The following is a 22,661-nucleotide window of genomic DNA, read 5'->3' as shown; positions in this document are numbered from 1 at the left end:
AAGGACATATGAAGGAAGACACTGTAAGTGAATTAAAAGATATGCAATCTGTATATCCCTTATTTATGTAGGATAAACATTTAATGAACTAATAATAGGAAATCTTAGAATTATTTGGTGAGGTAGATGGCTTTAGGGTGAAAATTTATTATGTTTTTTATAAGCTGTCTACCAGACAGTAACTTAAAAAATATTTTTCTCTATCCCATAAGTAGCTAGTCTTTGTAAGTGGTGGCCAAAAATTTCAGCTCTTACTAGCTAGCATTCTGAAGTTGAGCTCCTTTCTGCAGACTTATGTTAGACTTGGATGATAGCTGTGTAGCCCATTTGCTAGGCCCATGTTCAAAACTTTTCAAACTTGGTGTAGGACCTGCCAGACCTTGTGCTTCATTGGTATTACCTTCAGGAACCTAGCATTACCTCCATGCTGTAATGAGGCAGCCAAGTGGCATATTAGTATAGGAAAGCTTTCTGGTATGAATCCAAATCGTAATGGATTTAGGCCAGTTATTTTGAATCTATGTTTTTGTTTATTGAAATTGTCAGGATGTGTATTTTTCTTAAAATCTTAGTCTGCCTGCCAGCATACAAAAAATAATAATTTTTATTTATTTGGGATATTATTCCATATATAAAATTGCAATAAGCATATACTGAGCACCTGACAAGTACTAAACATCAGGGGAATCACAGAAAAATGAAAAAGAGACAGTGTCTTGGCATTATGGAACTTATGTTCAGCTCACATACAAATTAATGAAATGGTTTGGTAACATGTTTTTTTTTTTTTTTTTGGAGGGGGGAAGGCAGGGCAATTGGGGTTAAGTGACTTGCCCAAGGTCACATGGCTAGTAAGTATTGTCAAGTGTCTGAGGCCAGATTTGAACTCAGGTCCTTCTGACTTCGGGGCTGGTGCTCTATTCACTGCGCCACTTAACATATCTTTTGTATGACTGAAATGGATAATGTACTTTAGTGTAGTGTTGGAATGGCTCTTGATTCCTTGAGCCCTTAAATATAGCTTTGGGGCGGCTGGGTGGCACTGGCCCTGAAGTCAGGAGGATCTGCGTTCAAATCCAGCCTCAGACACTTAACATTTACTAGCCATGTGACCTTGGGCAAGTCACTTAACCCAAATTGCCCTGCCTTCTCTCCTCCCCCCCCAAAAAGACCAAACCTTTAAATATAGCTTTATTTTCACTAGGAAGAGGAGGTAAAATAGCCATTGCAATTCCAGGGCAAACAATATGTTGATACACCATGGTATCCTGACCTTTATGCAGTACTCAGCATTGTGGGAATATATAAACAATGCATACACGCACACACGCAAATACATACACATAAACATGCCTTACGTGTACATTATTTCATTTTGTATATTTATGTGTACACATATGTACATACACGCACATACCTTAGATTTATTTAGCGGTCTGTGTCTGCTCCAGAGTAGGACTCTTGTCTCTAATTAATTCTTAATTTCTTTATTAACATGTTTTACTTTTCCTCTAGGCACAATGTCAAGAAGTACGAAAAAGGAAAGAACTTGAACTCCAGATTCTGACAGAAGCAATTCGCTGCTGGGAAGGAGATGACATTAAAACCTTGGGCAATGTCATATACATGTCCCAGGTCATGATTCAGTGTGCAGGAAATGAGGTGCGCCACTAAAGGGGTTCACATAGTATTATTATTATTAGATCTTTTAAAAGATGAATTATGAAAACAGTGGCAACTATATAAAATGATTTCCTGAGTGGAAAGTTTCTAAACTTAATACTACTTAAAAATTTTTTTTCGTCACTCAGTACTGTTTAACCTAAATTATTAAAGAATCCATTTTCACAACTAACTTGTACTTAGTTAAATAGTGTCTATTTCATAGTAATGTGTTTCTGAATGCTTAATAATAATCATGTATAATGATCAGTATTTCAGAGGCAGTTAATTTTAGATGCTTGTGTTTGTGATATTTTTTGCTTTGAAGTGCCAGGTAAGGAAAAGTAGTCATTGACAAACTTAAGTCCTGTTTCTGTCTTGATAGATTGTTTATCAAGTCTAACTACTTGATAGATTCTTATCCTTTTTTTTTTTTTTTTAGCAATCGGGGTTAAGAAACTTGGTCAAGGTTACATGGCCAGTTAGTTATTTTTGTGTGGGTGCCAAGTATCTGAGGCCAGAACTGATCCCAGGTCTCCCGACACTGGGGCCAGCACTCTTACTCACTGCACCACCTGGCCGCCCCTTTGATAGATTCTTTAACAAAGAAATAGAGGACATGATATAGTAAAAGCTTATGTATAAATGAAAAGTTATGGATGACAACTTTTACGAAGTTTACTTCATGACCACTAAATAAATCTAACTCAGGTCAGTTATGATGTCTTTTGTTAGTGACAAATTCCTACTCAGAGGGAGCAGTGTCAGATCAAATGCTCTCTGCCTTCTAGTCTCACCAGGACAGCTAGAATTATAATTGTTCAAAGCTAATTAAAGTATGATACCCGGTGATACTCTTAGAGCTACCATATTGTATTTTGTTTTAAGGTATCTTAAGTTAATGCTTAAATTAAGTTTTTAATTAGTAATTAGGATAACATACTTGGAATAGGAGATTAATTCCCACTCTACCTGCTTTGTCTCAAAACACAGTGTAATTAATTTCTGATGTTTGAAAGCACTTCCAGGGACTAGTATCAGGAAAGTCAGGGAAGTATCAGAGATAAATTCCTGCTTTCTGATGCCTGCTTGTTTATACTGCTTTTTGAGAGATTACTATACAGAGATTAGGAATGAGCAATGGTAGGGGAAAACCATTTGTTTTAAGTAATAGTAGTAATTATAACAATAAACATTTATAAAATACTTAATTTTGCAAGTACTTTATGTAAACTGCTTCATTTGAACTTTGCAATAACCCCATGAAGTAGGTATTACGGGTGGTATCATCCCTATTTTACAGATTAAGAAATTGAGACTCATAAAGGCTTAGTGATTTGGCCAAGCATAAAGAGCTAGTAAGTGTCAAAGGCAGGATTTGAATTCGTTTATATATTTTTTTCAAATTTAGCTCACTATTTACCAAAGCATGCTACTTCTCTAAAGATACCTGTTCCCCTCTTTTGACATTTTTGACATTGTGTTATGTGTATGCATATATTTATAAGTATGACTATTTGCATATTAAGAAAGTGGAAAGATTGCTAGGTTTAGAAATGAGAGAGCTTGGGTTTGAATTCCAGCTCAGCCCTTTACCACCTGTGTGACTTCGGGTAAGTCTCTCTACTTCTCTGGGCCTCATTTTCCTTCTCTGGGACACAACAGATTAGATAATAACCTCCAGGGTCCCTTCCAGTTCTATGTTTGATTCTGTGGACACATCATATAGAAAGGGCATACTAGCATTGGATAATTTATTTTCTAAACCAGAAGTGTCAGACTTTGCCTACAAAACTCTGGAGGCCCAATTTTGGCCCAAACCAAATTAAAATATAATTGAGAAACATTTGACAAAATCAGTAAAAAGTACAGTACCAATATAGATAATGTTAATTTGTCATCTTACAAATCAGTAAGCAACCCCAGGTATCCATTTCTTTTTTAGTCTGACACCATTGTTCTAAACTATTCAGAAGTCCACTACTTATAAAATTGACCCCTTTGTTAATAGTGTATCTAACTGGGGTTACTATGTTGAATGTTTATGCCGCTCTTCTTACAATATAATGTTTTTCTTTTTTTTATTTATTCCATATTTTGGTTAAGAAAATATTGCCTCAATTTTGAATGCTAACATAATCAACTCTCAGCTGTACCTCGAGTTTTACACTTGTGGATGATCCCTAGTCATGCCTTAAATTCTTCAAGCTTTCTGTAAGGAAATTGAGAGTAAAGATAGTCGAGTTAGTTTGTTTCTCCTTTGCTCATATTGCTTCCTTGTTTTCCCCTCTTCCCTGTGTGCAGACTAGCCCAGCAGGAATTGCAAGGGAAGATTTGGTATTCCTTTCATAGTCACTCAGCTACTGGACAAGTCATTTAAAATAATAGATTTAAAATAGAAGTATATATCCTTCCTCTGTGAAAAACAGATGAACAGAAACAAATGAAACCCCACATACTTCAGGAAGTGCAAAAGAGCTAACCAGTAACCTTAGGGACAGAAAGGAGAGTTAAACTTAAATCAGTACTTATCAGTCATCCTGAGAGGTGATGCTATCTAGAACCTATTTAAAATGTGCCCTCTTGCTGTGCACAAAAATGCATTAGAAAGTCATTAGCATTGTCTGTTCTTTTAGATAATTTGGACCAGTGTTCTTATGTATTAGTTGACATTTACAGCAGATACACATGATTGCTTTGACATGTATTTGGTTTATGCATTAGCTTAGTTACTTTGTGACATCCTTGTCCAGTGATAATTTAGCCTAGTTGTATAAATACACAGTGGAATGCACATTCTTCCTGGTTAATTAATCTGGTTAATCTCTATTTTGAAATATGTTCCATTTGTTGATAAAGTAATTGCCAGAGTTAAAAACATTTATTTTAGTGATGAATTAATGACCCACTTTAAAAATTACTACCTTAGAGTAGTAATCGTTTTTATACATGTTAATATTTGGAAGATTACAAAAATTAAGTTGTTATGTGTACAGTATATTTTCCTTTTCATTAATAAACTAGAAAGAGATGTCAGTTATCAGTGAACAGTGACATTTTAATGCCTTGATAATTTATGGTATGTACTCTTTTATGCTGAATTACAAGCTTCCTTTCCTGTTACAGCTTTTTAAAAAGTTTCATACCTTTTTTTTTTATCCTGCTCAGTGACTAGTAGAAATAGTACGAGGGTTTCAGATATCACCTCATGTCATGATCATTTGAATTTGTCTTTCATCATCGGCTTTGACTTCTGTAAAACTATTGAATCAGTTGTTAAAAATAACATGGAATGTGTTCAAGCCCATCAAACAAATTAGTTCAACTTAATGAAACACATGAAAATAGAATTATACCGTGTTTCCCCGATAATAAGACACTGTCTTATTAATTTTTTGGACAGAAAAACACCAGAGGGCTTATTTTCAGGGGAGGGCTTATTTTAATGAACATTAACAGCAATTTTAATAAACAGGTAAATGTGAACAAAAAAATGTACCTTTCTTCAATAAGCAAATCACTGGGGAAGAACAGGATGATGCGCTCACTGCTGCAGCTCTGATTGGATGCAGCTCGGAGCACGGCGTGCGTGGGACCGGGGGGGGAGGGGACGGTGCATACAGAGGGTACTGTAATGTAGCGTGTAGCGCAGGGGATCACCTTCACTACAGTAGCAATCTCAATAGGGCTTATTTTCGGGGGAGGGCTTATTTTAGAGGAATCTTACACAGTAAGGGGAGGGCTTATTTTCAGGATAGGTCTTATTATCGGGGAAACACGGGTAGAACTTTAAGATAATGTATCTTTTTAATCCACATTGGATTGAAAGTATACTAGGACTTACTCATAACACAGTTTTAAAAAAAATAATATTTTGTTATAGCTATATGGCCCTTATCCAACTTTTGAACCTACCAGGGAGCTGGATCCTTTCCTCTCAGTCAAGAAAACAGAATTTAAGTTTCTTAATATTTAATATCCTTTTAAAGTACCATATCAGATAAATATGAAGCAAATAAAATTTGAATCATGTATATTACATTTTTATAATACTAAGTATTTTAAGCATGTATTTGTTATCAAATAGATTAAAGTACTTTTATAATCAATTGCAAAAATGCAGTGTGGAACCTGGACAGCTGGGTGGTGCAGCATAGAGCAATCAGGAAGAGTTCTCTTCAAGAGTTCAGAATCCAGCCTCCTACACTAGCTGTGTGATCCTGGGCAAGTCACTTAATCTTATTTGCCTCAGTTTCCTCATCTGTAAAATGAGCTGGAGAAGGACATGGCAAACCACTCTAGTATCTTTGCCAAGAAAATCCCCAGATGGGATCACGAAGAGTCAGACATGACTTACGTGACTCAACAACAAAAAGTGCAGAATCGACTATCTCATTTAATTTAGCTAAAGTTAATGGCTGCATTTTGGTGAAAAATGTCATAGCATATGATTTTTGATGATGCTTAGAGTAAAACAAATGTTTTGTAATTTGTCACATGCATTTGTGTATATTTTATAACTATTTGTGTTTGTTTTTTAAGGAAAAGAATGAAAGATATCTTCTACTCTTCCCTAATATTTTGTTGATGTTGTCTGCCAGCCCTAGAATGAGCGGTTTCATCTATCAGGTAAAGCAAATATTTTAAACAAAGTCTACTGTTAATTGGAACCTTGCCAGTTATCTTCAGACTTTTAAAAAATTAATGCACAATGTGTATACATATGGTAGCTAAGCATGACTTCTGTATAGTGTGAAAATGTAGACGTACATTAAGTCCCTGTGTACTGAGATGACTCATGTTTTCAAGTTTTTCTGTGTATATACATGAATGTTAATTCTAAGTAAAGTACAGTGAAATAGATAAAAACTGTGAACTTTAGTGCTGGCGCTGGAGTCCGGAGGACCCGGGTCGTTTGGTGGACCTGAGTTCGGTTCCTGCCTCAGACACTTAACACCCATACAAAAAAACTAGCCATGTGACCTTGGGCAAGTTATTTAACCCCAATTGCCCTCCAAAAGGCAAAAAACAAACAAACAACTGTGAACTTTAAAAAGTGTTATACAGGTATACCAAACCAAAACAAACATTTGGCTTAGCCTAGTGAATGACAGGTTTTTTTTTTCTCCTGATTTATAATCTTTTAATTGATGGAGAACTGAATTAAGGGAGAAAATGGTGACTTGGCACAAGGTAGTGATTATGCTAATCTGCAATCTGTTTATAGGATTATTTTATTTCTCTTTTGTTCTCATATAACTAATAGCTGCTGCTTCTTAGATTCTTTCCTTTGTTTCTCTCCAATTAACTAATAACTTCTCCATTCTTTGTTTAGGACTAGGCCAGTAACCAGGCAGATCTTCAATAGTAATTGCCTTATTTGGCTTTTCTTGACTTGCATTTCATTAAAATATGATTTTTTCCATTATTCACAATTTGAAATTACTCTGTTTTTACTGTATGATGACAACTTGTTTTTGAAAAAAATACAATCAAACTGTCAGTTTTTTATTTAAGAGTCACTTGTTCCTCGTAAAAGTGAAAATCAGCAGCTTTGTAAATAGGTTATCATTTTGAAATATTTCAGTTCACCAAACATTTATAAAACTACTGTCCAGCAAAACCGGCCTACTTAGTGTTCCTCCTGTGTAGAGCTCCTGGCTCCACACTTTTGTGCAGTGTGTCCTCTGTATCTGGAATGTGTTCTCCTTATCTCTGCCTCATAAAGTGCTTAACTTTATTAAGAACTCAGCTCCAGTGCCCCTTTTTTATTGCAAGTATTTTCTGTTTTCCTTACATGCTAGTACCTCTCTTCCTCTGCTTTGTATATGCAAGAAACTACATGATGTAACAAGTAGAGTACTAGACTGGGAATCAGGAAGATCTGGTTCATGAGCCAGTTCAGATGTTGATTAGCTCTGTGATCATGGGAAAGTCACTTCATCTCACTGAGCATTGGTTTCCTTATTTGTAAAATGAGAGGATTGTACTTGGTGGTCTCTCAGATTCCTTCAATCTCTGAATGTACGATACTATAATCTTTAAAAAACAAACAAACTCATTTGCTTTATTCCTTTTTTTTCTATTTTCCCTACTTAATATTTTATTTTCTTCCAATTACATGTAAAAATAATTTTCAACATTCCGTTTTATAAGATTTTGGATTCCAAATTTTTCTTCCTCTCCCCTCCCCAAGACATCAAGCAGTCTGATATAGGTTATACATGTACTTTCATATTAATCATTTTTCCACATTAGTAATGTAATGGAAGAAGAATCAGAATGAAAGGGAAGAACCACAAGAAAGGAAAAAAAAAAACCCAAAGTGAAAATATTATACTTCAATCTTCCTTTAGACTCCACAGTTCTTTTTCTTGATGTGGTTAGTATTTTCCATCATGAATCTTTTGAGATTGTCTTGGATCATTGTATTGCTGAGATCCTGTAATCATCTGATTATTGAAGCCAGAAAGACAGGTTCTAATTCCACTTTTGGCACTGACTGGCTGTATGACCCTGGGCACATCACTTACCTCTTCAGTGCCTGAAGTAACTCACTGAGATTCTAAGTTGCAAAGAAGGTACAAGCCTCTACTGTTGGGAGGAGTTTCTTTACCAAGGGAATCAGTCTTCTTACCACATACAGAACTTTATGTATACTGAATATGTATCCATGTTGTTTCCTCTGATAGAATGTGTCCAATGTTAAAGATAAAACAATGGCAACAAGAAATGTTTAATAAAAGGACTAGGTGTCCTTTGAGATTCCTTTCAGTTCTGTATCTATGACCTTATGATCTATATTCCTTTGAAACCTAGATATGACTATGGGCATATAAATTAAGATATACACATTCTAGTTTTGAATCGAAACTGATTTTTAAAAAGTGATCAGAAAGAAAAAAAATTAGAGCTGAGGAATACTTTAGAAATTGTATTACATATTTATGGAAGGAGAAATTGAAGTTCATAGAGTTTTAAGAGATTTTCTTAATGTCATATAGCTAACTAATGTCAAAGCAGGGAGTAATGATTCAACAGGAACCATTGTTAGCCAAAGACAATGTTTGGCTAGAACTTTCAGCATGGTTTAAGAGAAGATTAAAAAATTTGTTAAGTACTCCCAGCTGTGAACATTATATATATTTTAGGCCAAGCCAAAACCCATCCTTACTTTTTAAAAGCTTATCATCTCTTTGCTGTTAAGCTTTTTTGAATTTTTTTTTTGCTTTTTCCCTCCACATGTATTTATCCAAATTTTCCCTTTTGTGACAGAATGAATATTTTTTCCATGTCATTGTTATTTCTATTCTTCTCCCATTTTTTCCCCTAGTTCTTCAGTGGGTGGGTTGTGTTATGCATTCTTCACTGGATTGTTTCAAAACCTAATCTAAATGGGTATATAATAGTATGCCTGATGATACCTGCCACTAAATCTCTAAGACCACTTAGATTAGCAACTATAGGGCAACTTAGGCAATCTAGAATCTTTAGGAATGAGTTTTTCTGGAAAGTTAACTTTTTTTTACCTCTTCAGATAGAAACATTGTGATATAATGGAAAGAACCCTGGATTTGGAAAAAATTCAACTCAGGCCTTTTAAGTAGACATCTATATGTCTATGGCATGGTGCTAGCCATTGGGGATGCAAAAATGAAGGGCCTTGCCTTTGAAGAGTTCACATTCTACTGAAATAGCACATACAAAGATAAATCATTACAAAATATATATTTAAAAGAATTGCAAGGTAGTTTTGTGGAGTGGGGGAAGCACTAACAACTGTAGTGAATCCTGAAGGACCTACTGTAAGAAGTGATATCTGAACCGTGCCTTCAAGGGAGCGGGGGATGCAAAGAGGCAGAGTAACAGGACAGAATTCTAGGCATGGGGGGTGACAGCTTAATAAAGGGGCAGAGTAGTGAGATATCAAATGCTGGGCTTGGGCAATAACAAGTAGAACTGTTTTTCTGGAACATAGCTTATGTGAGGAGGAGTGATATGAAACTAGTAAATGAAGATAGGTTGGAGCCAAATAATGAAAGACTTCACATACCAAACAGACGAACTTGTGTTCTGTTCTAGAGGCCACAGGGTACCATGAAAACATCTCATACTGGGAGTGACTTCATCAGACCTGTGTTTTAGGAAGATCAGTTTGCCATTTGTGGGCAGGAAGACTGAAAAGGGGAGAGACAGAAGCAGGAAAACCATTTAGGAGGCTGTGTAATGGTTCTGTGAGATGCTGGGATCTTAAACTCAGATGGTGGCATTCAAATTCTGGTTCTGCCACTTAACACATTTGTGATTTTGGTCAAGCAATTAATCTGTGAGCCTCAGTTTCCTTATCTGTGAAATGAAGGTATTGAACTAGATGATTGTTAAGGACCCTTCTAACTCTAAATCTTTGATCCCTAACTATGTTAAAATATTTTCACCAAAATGGCTATGTTCTTGTTCTCAAAAGCAAACCATTTATACAATGTAGCCTTTCTTAGCAACTTGGTGTAATCAGGATTGAATATTATAGCATGTTTCAGTGCACTGGCAGTCCTACAGATTTTTGAGGCGGTTCTGTTGAGTTTGGGGGTCTGTTTTTTAATTTCTTTGATTCTTGCCTTGTCAGCTGTTGATTCCTGGTACTGTCAGTGTGCCATCCTGTAGTAGAACTTCTTGCCTTCTAATATTCTATTGTGTTGTGGAGTTTGGAAACCAGACAGATGTCCTTGTTAGGATTTTTTGTGAAGTAAAAATAAACAGGCACTTAGAAGGAAGTTGGAGGGGATTATCTTTTAAATGCTCACATAAGCTTTAGTCTTTGAATTTTGTATCACCAATTTTAGTTGCTTTGGGTGAGACCTATTTTATATTCTCAAAGATAGGCTAAATAGCTGGAGAAAGGGATGAACATTATTGTATTATTTATGTCTGGTGTTCATTATTCATTACTTTTTTTCTTCCCAGTTTCATGAACTCTACCTCTTATTCTATCCATATGCATTATTCAATGCACCCTAGCTCTCTTCTTTCAGTTTTTGGTTTCTTTAATTCTTTCCTCATTGGTCTTTTAGTAATTATATAATTTTAACATTCTTTTCAAGTTTTATCAAAGAAATAAAGTTACAAGTTCTATTTCTAACTTTCTCATCATTGTCTTTTATTTTTTATACCTGTAGATTAGTAACACTCATTTGTCTACCTTACTACCCTTTCAAAAGATTGAAAGATATTTATAAAATACCTTCAGACCTTATGTAAGAGAAAAAACTAGAATTTTTAATGTAATTTTTCTGTTTATTCTTCTTTTTTTTCCTGCTTGATTCTTTCCCCAAAATTAACTTCTTGAGTTACAGATTTATTGGGACTCTCTTCTTCTCCATTACATCCCTTGTTTATTTCTCCTTCATTTTGAAAAATAGTATACAAGTCTTTCTTCATTGATATCTTCTTATAGGCATTCCTGCTGTGATTTATAAATTCCCCCAAAAGAATAGCATTTATCTCTAATTTTCAGTGTTCTCTTTTTTACTGTGTAATTATAATTATTTATTCTTCAACTATACTTTTCTGAAGCTATTTTTCCAATATACCTTCCTTTGTTTTTACTTTATCCTGTCAGTGTTTTGAATGCTGACTTGATGCATGACACTAAATTAGGCACTCCAGAGTGGGAGTTACTAAAAATGTATAATATAATAGCTGCTCTAGGCAAGTTAAAGAAAGAGGCAAAAAAACCTTTGAAATCATTAGACTTGATATGTAAAAATGGGGATGATGCAGGGTATTTCCCTGGTAGGAAACAGACTTCCACGTACTGTGGGAGATAGGAATGAATTTCATGACCATACGCCCTGTGCTCAGTTTGTTTTCTACTCTTATTAGGACTGACTTGTAAGTGAAGGGGAGCATGTACTATTATTAGGTTTATGAAAGTCTGGGCAGTGGTTTTGTTTTTGTTTTTGTTATGGGAACTAATGGCTGATTTTCTTTACTCTAGATGAATTGTACTTGCTGGTTACTGCAAAGAAAAAGACAAAATGAAAAATAGATAAATGACATATTTTATGGAATTTTCGGTGGTAGTTTGATGCCGGTTGGAGTTGTATTTATTGGAATCTTTTAAAAAATGGCTAGATGACCACTTATAGGAGAAATTATAAAATAAATTTCTGCTGTTTGCTGAAATCTGCTTTGGTTTTCTTGCCTGTTATATATCTCGTAATTCTTCCTATATTGATACTGTTTGCACATTTCTATCATAAATATATAGCACCATCATCTCATTTATTATATTAAGATTGAATATTCATTTCAGCAGATACTATGGTTAATCTGGAAGGGAAGTGGCATGGCATATACTCAAGTCTTTTACCATTGGGTCAGAAGTACAATATTAATTTACATAAAACAATTATGATACCAAATAAAACTTTGTAGTATTAAATGGCAAAATATGCAGCCTTGTCAGTAAATGCTATCAGAATTCAGAAAAATGAGACATCTTTATGGGCCAGAGCTCTCCAGGAAGGTTTTATAGAAGGGGTGCCTCATCATCTGGGCCTCAAAGGAAGGTGAGGGTTGGATAAATAAACATGAGTAAGGAGGCCATTCAAGGTCAAGGAAATAGAGTGAGGAAAGATAGAGAGCACAAGAGTGAAGCAGAGATCTTAACCATGAGACTGTATCATTTACTGAATTATCAGAGCCAAAATTGTAATCCACTTGCAGTTTTCTATTGTTCCAATATATTGCCATGGCATCTACTGTTTCTGACAGTCCTACGTTTGTAGAATAAATGTTGAATAATACTCATTACTCTTTTCCTACTATAATTTAGGATGTTTTTTTTAACTGGCTTATTAATAGTAGAGTTATCTCTGTTTCCTATTTTCATCTTTTATATAAAAACAGGGGCGATAGCCTGAGATAGACATACAATATACAAAAATGTTAAAAAAAAAATTTTTTTTAAGATTCACTATGTAGTCACTATGTAGTTCAGATTTTGTGTAGAACTTCCTATCAATGAAAGTTTTCTAATGGTAGAAAGACTTGTTCCATGAGGTAATGCATTCCTTCTCACTGACGATATTTAAACAGATGCTTGTTGACTGTCAGGGATGCTTGAGAAGTGATTACCCGCTTTGGTCATGTGATTAAGCTAAATGACTATCTTTGCCTCTGGTGTTCCTTTTTGAGTCTTTTAACCCTTGTTTGTGACCTCGTCTCAAATTTTGACATTTTTTCATATAACCAAGCAAATGTATTTCAGTATCTTTTACCTATACCACAGGTGGGGAATCTGTGACCCTGAGCCACATGTGACTCTCTAGGTCCTCAAGTGCAGCCCTTTGACTGAATCCAAACTTCACAGAACTTTGTTCTGTCAAAGGGTTGCACTTGAGAACCTAGAGGGCCACACGTGGCCTCGAGGCTGCAAGTTGCCTACTCTTGACTTAAATACACACTTATAGCCATTACTCTTTCTTTTTAGAATATTAATTCATGCTCTAATTTTCCTGTCTTCTTAGCTAATATTGGTTTCTACCTTATGTTTTCCCTTTCCTATTTTTTTCCCCATTTCTTTGGTTCTCATTATTACCAGAATTCTTGATCTTTCAGAGAATCACAAAGTTGAGGGAACCATTGAAATTATCAAGTACAAATTGTCTCAAGATTTCCTTTTATACTTTACCCTTCCTTCCCTCTATGCCCCCTGGGACCCTGCTCCTGCAACTGTTCCTTTTCCTTGCACTTTTAAAATCTTTCCTTCATCACTCCTTGCCCTTTTCCTGTACTTGATTTTCAGGTCTCCCAAACAAACATATACAACCCAAAACAGAAAACTTTCTCCCATTCTTTCTGATTCATCCCTTCACTGCTAATCTTTAAAAAAAAATCTCTGTATCCAGAGACTTTTTAGTACCTCACTATTTGCTAATTCTGTTGTCATTTTCCTGTTCTTAGCTTTTCAGAAGTTTTTCTTCATCATCCATCCTTTGTGCCTTGTACTGTATTCAGCTCATATTCCTGTTTTCCTTTTGGTTGGAGGCACTTAACCTCCCTGGTCTTAAAGTTTCCTTATCTGGGGCGTTCAAACAGCGAGTAAGAGCACCAGCTCCAGGGTGGGGATGACCTGGGATCAAATCCGGGCTCAGACACTTAGCACCCACCCAGAAATACCTGGCCATGTAACCTTGAGCAAGTTACTTAACCCTAATTGCTTTTAAAAAAAAAAAAGTTTTCTTATCTGTAAAATAAGTCCACTAAGTGGACTCCGGGGTTCCATCAGAGTTCAAGATCTATGTTCTTACGTGTGTAACCAGTTCTGTTTGCTATTCTTGTTCTGACAGTTCACCTTACATTTGTGATCACCGTCAGAATATCCTCCATATTTACTTGTGGCAGATGGTCTTGTGAGATAAAACTTTGAGACTTACCTTTCACAGAATACATGAAAAACCCCTGTCACATGCTCATGTTTTTCTAATCCTGTGTAATTATTTTCCTTTCATCTTTTCAGAGTCTTTAAAAAAGGGTTATTTTTATTCTGCTTGACCATGACCTAACAAAACTCCTTGTATATCTATGAGAACATTAGATGATTATAAAATTGTTTTCTTTTTTTGAAAATAGATTTTATGTGGGTGTGCACATACATATAGTATAAGGGAAAATGTTACCTTAGTCAACAGTAGGGTATTACTGTGGTATATCTTAACATACTTACTTCATATTTATTCATAAGACATAAAACAGTGTGTCATAGTGCTTACAAACCAGGATCTGTAATCAGGAAGACCTCAGTTGAAATCTTTCTCTGACACATACTCTGTGACCATGGATGTGTTGGATAACTTCTCGGTGCCTCAGGCAGCTCTCTAAACTCTGTGAGACTCTTGATAGATGTGTTGCCTGCCCACGCATCAGTGGGTAGAACTTCCAGTTGAGAGCCCTGTATACAAAGGAACATTTGAAAGCATAGAACTGACCAGTTACTATACAACTATATTATACAACATAACAGTATTTCCTGTGCTCTAAAAGCACTAATTCCTTTGCTGTGTCCTTTCTAGGGAAAGCTACCAATGACAGGAACGACAATCACAAAGCTGGAAGACAGTGAAAACCATAAAAATGCATTTGAAATAGCAGGTGATGTAAATAAACTTTCTGTGGATATTGATTTTCATCTGGGTGAGGAAATTTAATGTTATCACTTAATTGGTTTACTCATGTTATTTTTAGAAGTTAAAATGTAACTAGACCAGATGTATCTGTGTGTCTAGGATTCACTTTTCCAGTGTCAAACTCTTGTTTCCTATCTCTGGCTCCAGGAAGCATGATTGAGCGGATATTGGTATCATGCAATAACCAGCAGGATCTTCATGAATGGGTGGATCATCTGCAGAAGCAAACTAAAGTCACAACTCTTGGAAATCCCACTATTAAGCCTCACTCTGTGCCATCTCATACTGTAAGGACTCATTCTGATGTGTGCATTTTCCCCATTTCCAGCAAATCAGGCTTTTGATTGAGTTATTGTACAGCATTCAGCATTATGGCATCTGTGACTCCAGTAACAGGAATCAGATGGCTTAACTTCCATGTTTGTTTCTCTGCACAGATTTGCTTCACACTGTTTTGGCAGTCTGAACCATTCATCAGTTTTGTGAGATAGTCACATGATGCATTCATGGGCACAGATGTATGGTACAGTAAAGCTTGGTTAGGGAACAGCCTTTCTTAGAAAGACATCTACCTTTTAGAAAAATAAATCTTAACTTAAACTACCATGAAGGTGTTTTTAAAAGTCCAGTTTAAAGGAAACTTTTGGAAGTGCTTATCTAAATATATTCCACAGTACATTTTTTTAATGAAAAGAAGACAACTCTATAATGTGGGGGGAGACCCAGATGACTCATTTAATTTAAGTGTATTTTTATTCTTCTGTATATGAGACTACTTTTTCATTTGCTCTTTCATTTAAACAAAAAACCAAAATAAACCTCAGGTTGTTAGGATATGTCAACATTAAAGTTTCAGGATTTTCATTTTCTCACTTAAATTTTTGTTTCAACTTTATGTTTTAGCATAGGTCATTTTTCATCTTTAATCTTAGAAGACTGGGGAAGTCTTTTTGAAATTATAGCTAGCACTGAGATAATATTTGTAAAGAATTTATTAACTCATTTTATCCTCACACCAGCCATGTGAGGCAGGTGCATTTTTAACTCTGATCTAAAATCAGCTATGATTTTTTAAGCCATTTAAAGTGTGTAGAATTGATTGCATTGTTGTATTAAGATTTTGTCATGTGAATCTCTCTTTCATCCCTTTACTCTGAATCTAAAACTGGTTGCCAAAGAAAGACCATCACAACATAACAACTGATAGCAGTTTCATTGTGCCAGCTTATCGTTATCCTCCTTATTTCTTTTAGAAATTTGGAGGATAAAGTCACTGCTCATTTGCTGTAGCTAACATTCTGACTTGAATGGCTCTGCCATCCTAACTGCTCCATCTTTTAAAATGTACTAAAGAGACATCTCCCGTTACTCTTTGAAATAGAATTTCTTGTTTTAGTGTTGGGATATTTTAAAACAGAAAATAAAGGCTCGTTCTAACTCACAGTCCTCAATAATGGCCTGCTACTAAACCTGAAAAAAAATGGTTATAGCAAGTGAAATTGCATTTCAACCTAGACCTTGGCAGTATCAAATGGTTCTTCCTTCCCTTTGTTCATTCAATAGCGTGTCAGTCATTAGACATTTATTAAGTGGTTCCAGCCACTGCAGGGCGTGGAAAGAAGAATAAGAAAGTCCCTTGCCCCTAGGATGTTACAGTCCAATAAGAGAAAGAATTTGTATACAAATCACTATAATACATGCTAGAATAAGATAAATTTTATAATAGGGGCATTTAAAAAAGCCCTGCATATATGCATGTGCAGAGAGGGACCACTTATTTCTGAATGGGAATGTTAGAAAAACTTTAATTGAAGAGGTACTTTATGAACTAGGCCTCAGAGCGTTGTGTAGGATTTCTGCCTACTCACAGATGACATGGAAAGACATACCAGGCTGAGGGAGTAGCTTGAGTGAAGGCAGCAATAGACGACTTACAACTTTTGGATTACTATAAACATTTTCCAAAGAGTTTTTTACTTTTGTATTCTTTACCACTTCCTTTGTTCTCATAGAATGATTTCATTAATGCTCTAGATGCTATAAAATTCACCTCTCTTAGGTGACCTACTCAGTCTGAAAAATACCATTTTTCCCCCGATGGAAGGTTGTTGTGAATTACTTTGCTTTCTAGTGTCTCACTTAATATATTATTATTTTTTTAATAGTTATTATGCTTTGATATCTTTTAAATGATTTTAGAGACTGTGATGGTTACAATTTTGCTTCCTAAGTTAAATAAAAGGTAGTCTTAGTTGACACTGAATTTCTTAATGCTTGGAGAGAGGAGGAATCTCTTCAACGCCTTTTCAAATATTAGCCTTTTTGATTTGCCCTTGCACTTAATGCACTTTTTGTGGTCAATCAGAACATTCTTTTTGTTGAAGTAACACTTGCTCTTATTGGCTATTTTTGAATATTTGTTGTTCATACTTCAATATGAACTTAATAATTTCCCCTTATTAGTCATTATTTAAAAATGTAATTCCTCATTTTCAAAACTGTACCTGTTAAGAAGTAGGCTTTAAGCAACAGTTTTGAATAAAGGTTATATTTCCAGGAACTAACACAGATAGTGGTATAAATACTGACTTTGAAGAGGAATGAATTCACACAACCATTTTATTTAGCACATGCAGGTGGTTCTGAGCTCACCTTGTTGTAAGATCTTATCTTGCTTTTTGTAATGATGGAAATGAAGGTCTTCCAAAAAATGTAATTCTGTGATCTCTTCAGAATGGTCCTAGTCCTCTACTGAGGACTGCCTTAAGTCCCTTAACTTCACTGGACTTCAGTTTCCTGAGGTAAAAAGGAGGGATGGGTCAAGATGACCTCCACAGTTCCCTCCAGCTCTAGCATTCTGTGATTCACAAGATATGCTAATAAAGGTAGGAACTTGAACAAAGTATTGAGCCCTTTAAACTCTATAGAGAGCCAGGGAGTTGAACACAGGTTGATACTGTGTTAAGAGAGTGAACCTGACTGCCTTTGGTAATAGTAGTGCATTTTAACATCAAATTTAAATAATTTTTTACTTGATTACTGTGTTTAGGTCATACATTATGTCCTTGATATCCAAAGATCAAAACCAGAATAGTGCCTGTCCTTGAGAAACTTGAAATCTTTTTTTAAAAAATTCCATCTTTATTAATTGTTAATAAAATCAATTAATTCTTGAATTATTTAAGTGGGGAGCTTTAACTTTTTTTTTTTATTAAAATCTCTACATTTAAGTGCTAAATAGTCTCATAAGTTGTTTCTTCTCTTTTCTTAAACTTTTGTACACTTGGCAGCTTCCTTCCCATCCAATCACACCATCCAGCAAACATTCAGACAGCAAGCCAGTGCCACTGACTCCTGCATACCACACGCTCCCACACCCTTCACATCATGGGACTCCACATACCACAATTAATTGGGGACCTCTGGAGCCTCCTAAAACTCCCAAACCTTGGAGCCTGAGCTGCCTGCGACCTGCACCTCCTCTACGGCCTTCAGCTGCTCTCTGTTACAAAGAGGTGAGGTCCTGCTGCCACTCAGAAGGGTTCATGTGAGAACAACAGGATCATGGTAGAAAACTGAACTTCAAGTTTGGGGGTTAAATTAACTACCCTATGTTTACTCCCCAGTTTTCATTTTAGCTAATTCTGGAGTATTGGCAGTTCAGAATTTGTGATTTCCTTTTTTATGCAGGCTGGCTAATTCAGAGCTGTAAGGACTATATTTTCTGTCCTTATACTTTTATACTTTCTTTCCACTTAATTGTTCCAGTGCCTTGGTCATTAGGCCTGGTTGAAAAGGGTACTATCCTTATGTAAGCCTTCTTTTAAGAAAGGATCATTTTTATACAGAAGGCGGCACCATTGACAAGTGTTTCTACATCATTCCTTAATCTTTGCCAGCTTACATAGCAAGGCAATTGAAAAATAATTTCATGTGGGCTTCCTGTGTGACTGTTTCAGAGCCTGAAATTATTTTTAACTTCTAGTTGGTGGTGGGAATCATTTCATTTTTGCATGTCATGCTATTGCCCTTTATAACACTTTCAGTAACTTTGCAATCTCATGTAAGATATCATTGCCTTTGATTGGTCATCAGAAGAAGCTATATGATTTGAAGAGTGAAGTTTGAAAATAAAGCAAAAGAAATTCTTTAAGTCAAATCTCTGTTTTGCCTGCAAGAAAACTGATTGCCTCATTCAAGCCTCATTCACTTCTCTCCTATTTCTACAGCTTCATATTACTATTTATGATGCTTAGCGAACTGTGAAGTCTAGTACCTATCCACAAAGCCAGTACAATTACATTAATTTTCCATCTGCCCAAAAGTTCTGCCATGATAAAGAAATGAAATATCTTAAATTGTGTTGTCAAATGAACAGAACTCAAATGCTTAGAACAAAGGTGTCTACATCTGTAAAGGCAGATACTGGTGTGGGAAATGATGAGTGTGTTGAAACATTTTTGCCAGGTATTAAGTCATGATGTGGAATCAGTAGCCAGATTTGCAGAAGGAGGCACATCAGACATTCTATACATTAGGCCCATACTTTAAATCAAGCACTGAGTATTTCTAAGTACTTGCAGAAGAAAAGTGTGGCACAAGAAATAGTAATTTTCTTTGCTCATTGCTTGGTTAAACCTGTTTTTTGGACGTTACCCTCATCTGCTTTTGTTGATTACCAGGAGTCCAAATCAAATAATTTTTTTATGATTAGCTAGTAATGAAGATTGTTGATTTTCCTTATTTTTCTAATAAACTATTTGCTTAGACTCTGTAGTGTGAAGGGAAGATGGACTTATAATACTTTGGGAAGTTTTACCTATAGAGCTTAGAACTTGGGATAGATAGTTTTATTAGGAGTGGTTATACCTTAAGTAAATGAGAAACATATGCGAAAGCCCAGAAAGAAAAAAAAATTTTAAATGTATTGTAGATTTGGAGATTGTAGTATTATTGCAGATTGTTTTAAGTTAAAAATTTTTTTTTGGCAGGGGAAGGCTAGTAAGCATTAAGTGAGGTCAAATTTGAACTCAGATCCTCCTGACTCACGGGCTGGTGCTCTATTCACTGCACTACCTAGCCGCCCCTATTATTGCAGATTTAATTAGTATCTTGTTGCCTTCATGACCTCTAGATTGGAGAATAGTTCATACACACTTTAGGAATATTACCCAGAGGCCTCAACTCTTCCTGAGAGCTTCAAACCACTTGCTGGAAAACATATTGTCCCTGTGTTTGCTATGGCTTGGGCTATATTTGGCCTTCTCTTGGAAGAGATCCTTTGTAGTAAAGTGAATTCCCTAAATAAGACATTGATTTAATCGCCTGGCTATTTAACTCTGAGAAACTCCTTGACATTGCTACAGGAATGGTAATTTATAGATTTTCAAACATCAATCTGAGTTTATATAGGGATAGGCACTCTACCTGTGATTTTGTTGGAATGATGAACTGCCCCAAAAAGAAACTCCCTTTTACCAATACAGGCTAGAACTTTCTTTGCCACTTAGTCTTAACTGCCGAGTGTACGGAGAAGTTAAGTGAGTTGCTAAGAGTCACACAGCCAGTATGAGTCATAGGTGGGACTTGAAGCTAAGTAATACTGGCTTAGAGACCAGCTCTCTATTCACTTTGCCATTTGTTCTCAAATGTGTATAGTGTTTCTTTTGTATTGATTTTTGTCTCGTTTACGTGGTATGGTCTTTACAAATTTTAGGTTTTTCTTTTTTTTTTTATAAGAAGCCGAGTAATGGCCACAAAAAAAAAGATTTTTTTTTTTAAAAACAGAAAATGGAACTTATTTTATAACCCTTTCTGTCTGTCTCCCCCTAACACATCTCTACTTTTTAAGTTTCAAGTTCTCATTTTTTGGATTAATGCACCATTAATAATTTAAATTATGTGGTTCTTGACTTAAAAAAAAAAAATATATATATATATATATACATACACACAAACACAAAAGCCAGTGTTTGATAAAATCTCAGATGTTTGAAACTTCATCTGTTATTGGTCTTTGTCTTGCTCATTCACTTTTTTACTTTCTTGTTGTGCACTTTTTTTAGAGGATGTCTTGTATTCTGAAGGTAAGGGGTGGACTGGTACATTTCTTTGACTGAAATGAGCATGTCTATGCGTAGAGCAGCCCATGCTGTATCTCTGTTGCTGTATTCCTTTGCTGTAGGTCTTTCCTTTAAAAGCAGATTAACTGCCCTCCTACCCCCCTGTCCTCCTCTTTTGTGGTTTAAAATGCTTTCTTCAATAAATCATTATCATTGTGTCAACTGACTTTCCTCTCAGAATCACTGCCATGAACCCCTACCCATTTTTGGTTAGATCTATCAGATGGGTCTACCCCTCCAATGTTAATAGTTCCCTCAGCCTAGGTATATGAGAAAATATGAGTGAGTGAGAGACAGACAGACAGACAGACAGTGTGTGTGTCTGTGTATGTATGTATTATGCGATCTGCTGTTTTTCCTTCCTCTTCAACCTCTGCCAGCCTGCCTGCATTGCTTGCAGCAGCTTTGCTGAATATTGTTACAGTATTAATAGGATATCCAAGTAACATGAGAAATGTCTGCTTCCCCAAGAGCCAATGGAAAAATAGCAGCCAATTTGACTAAAATTGAAAGTGGCTTATTAATTGTAAATTAATGTCCAGCAGCTGGCAAGTTTTTTAAAAAATCATAAAGGAAACATAAAGCACATAACAGTGGCTGTAGCGTTGTAAGATTTCACACTTAACAACCCCTACTGGTGTACCAGTTAAAACTTGAAGCTTTTGAGGATTTTGAGCAAAATGAGTTTCTTAAAATTCTTTTCTCTAGGATCTCAGTAAAAGCCCTAAGACCATGAAAAAACTGCTACCCAAGCGCAAACCTGAACGGAAACCATCTGATGAGGAGTTTGCATTGAGAAAAAGTAAGTAAAACTAAATGATGGTATAAATAACCTTCATTATCAGACAGGTCAGAAAGGTGAAATAAGATTCTTTTTCAAAGTGTCAAGCAGAAATCACGAGTTTGATTCTTCAGTTCTTTTGTCCGGAGGTAGTGGAAAAGTAAGCAATATTTAATAAGCTGTAATACCTAGAGAAATCTGAGTATTGCCTGAGCTGGTTACAAGGGTGGAAATAGACTAACTTTATTTTTTTGTCCAAAGAAACAGCAAATGATATTCATTGTATGTGGAAAAAAATTGTTAAAAGTCAAGTTGGTATCCATTGGGACTCCTTTTATAAATGAGCCGGTCTATTTCTGGAACTCCCTCTGTAAGGTAGCTCCATATAACAGTAGGTGTTGCCCATATCTGCTTCCCTTGGAGGTCGTAGAGGTCTAACATTAAACCAGAGTTTGGAGTGAGGGCTGTGGATCCCATGAACTACTTGAGTCTGAAAACTTTGACCATAATAGATGGTGTGTCACTTAAGGCTCTTACAAGAAACAACTCAATAAATTTGTAAGTGCCAGTTTAAGTCTCTGTTCTAGTTACTAGAGATACAACGATGTAAAAAGACACAGTCCTCCTAGAAAAACTTGTGGATGAACAACTAATTTGTTAGAAAATGATTAAGTGCATGAGAGAGATCAAAGAGTCATTAGAAATTCTAAAAGGAGGGTGGCTAAGTGGTACAGTGAATAGAGCACTGGCCCTGGAGTCAGGAGGATCCGAGTTCAGTTCTGGCCTCAGACACTTAACACACACACACACACACACACACACACACACACACACACAAACTAGCTGTGTAACCTTGGGCAAGTTACTTAACCCCAATTGCCCTCCAATAGGCAAAAAAAAAAAAAAAAA

The 22,661-nt window shown here is 35.7% G+C and overlaps 1 protein-coding gene across 1 annotated transcript in view; it reads left to right on the top strand.

Annotated features, from left to right (window-relative positions):
* Positions 1-22,661, top strand: part of ARHGEF7 (Rho guanine nucleotide exchange factor 7) — a 310,305-nt gene that overhangs the window by 245,644 nt on the left and 42,000 nt on the right. The window contains exons 16-21 of the mRNA XM_069094099.1: positions 1,516-1,662; positions 6,205-6,291; positions 14,736-14,814; positions 14,997-15,136; positions 18,140-18,364; positions 21,680-21,773. Of these exons, the coding sequence (XP_068950200.1) occupies positions 1,516-1,662; positions 6,205-6,291; positions 14,736-14,814; positions 14,997-15,136; positions 18,140-18,364; positions 21,680-21,773 (772 nt within the window). The remainder of the gene's footprint in view (positions 1-1,515; positions 1,663-6,204; positions 6,292-14,735; positions 14,815-14,996; positions 15,137-18,139; positions 18,365-21,679; positions 21,774-22,661) is intronic.

The sequence above is a fragment of the Petaurus breviceps genome, unplaced genomic scaffold, assembly GCF_028583685.1.
Source record: "Petaurus breviceps papuanus isolate PSGF00001 unplaced genomic scaffold, PetGlider_PUasm1.0 214, whole genome shotgun sequence".
Classification (NCBI taxonomy): domain Eukaryota; kingdom Metazoa; phylum Chordata; class Mammalia; order Diprotodontia; family Petauridae; genus Petaurus; species Petaurus breviceps.
This window is presented reverse-complemented; position numbering and strand designations above follow the sequence as displayed.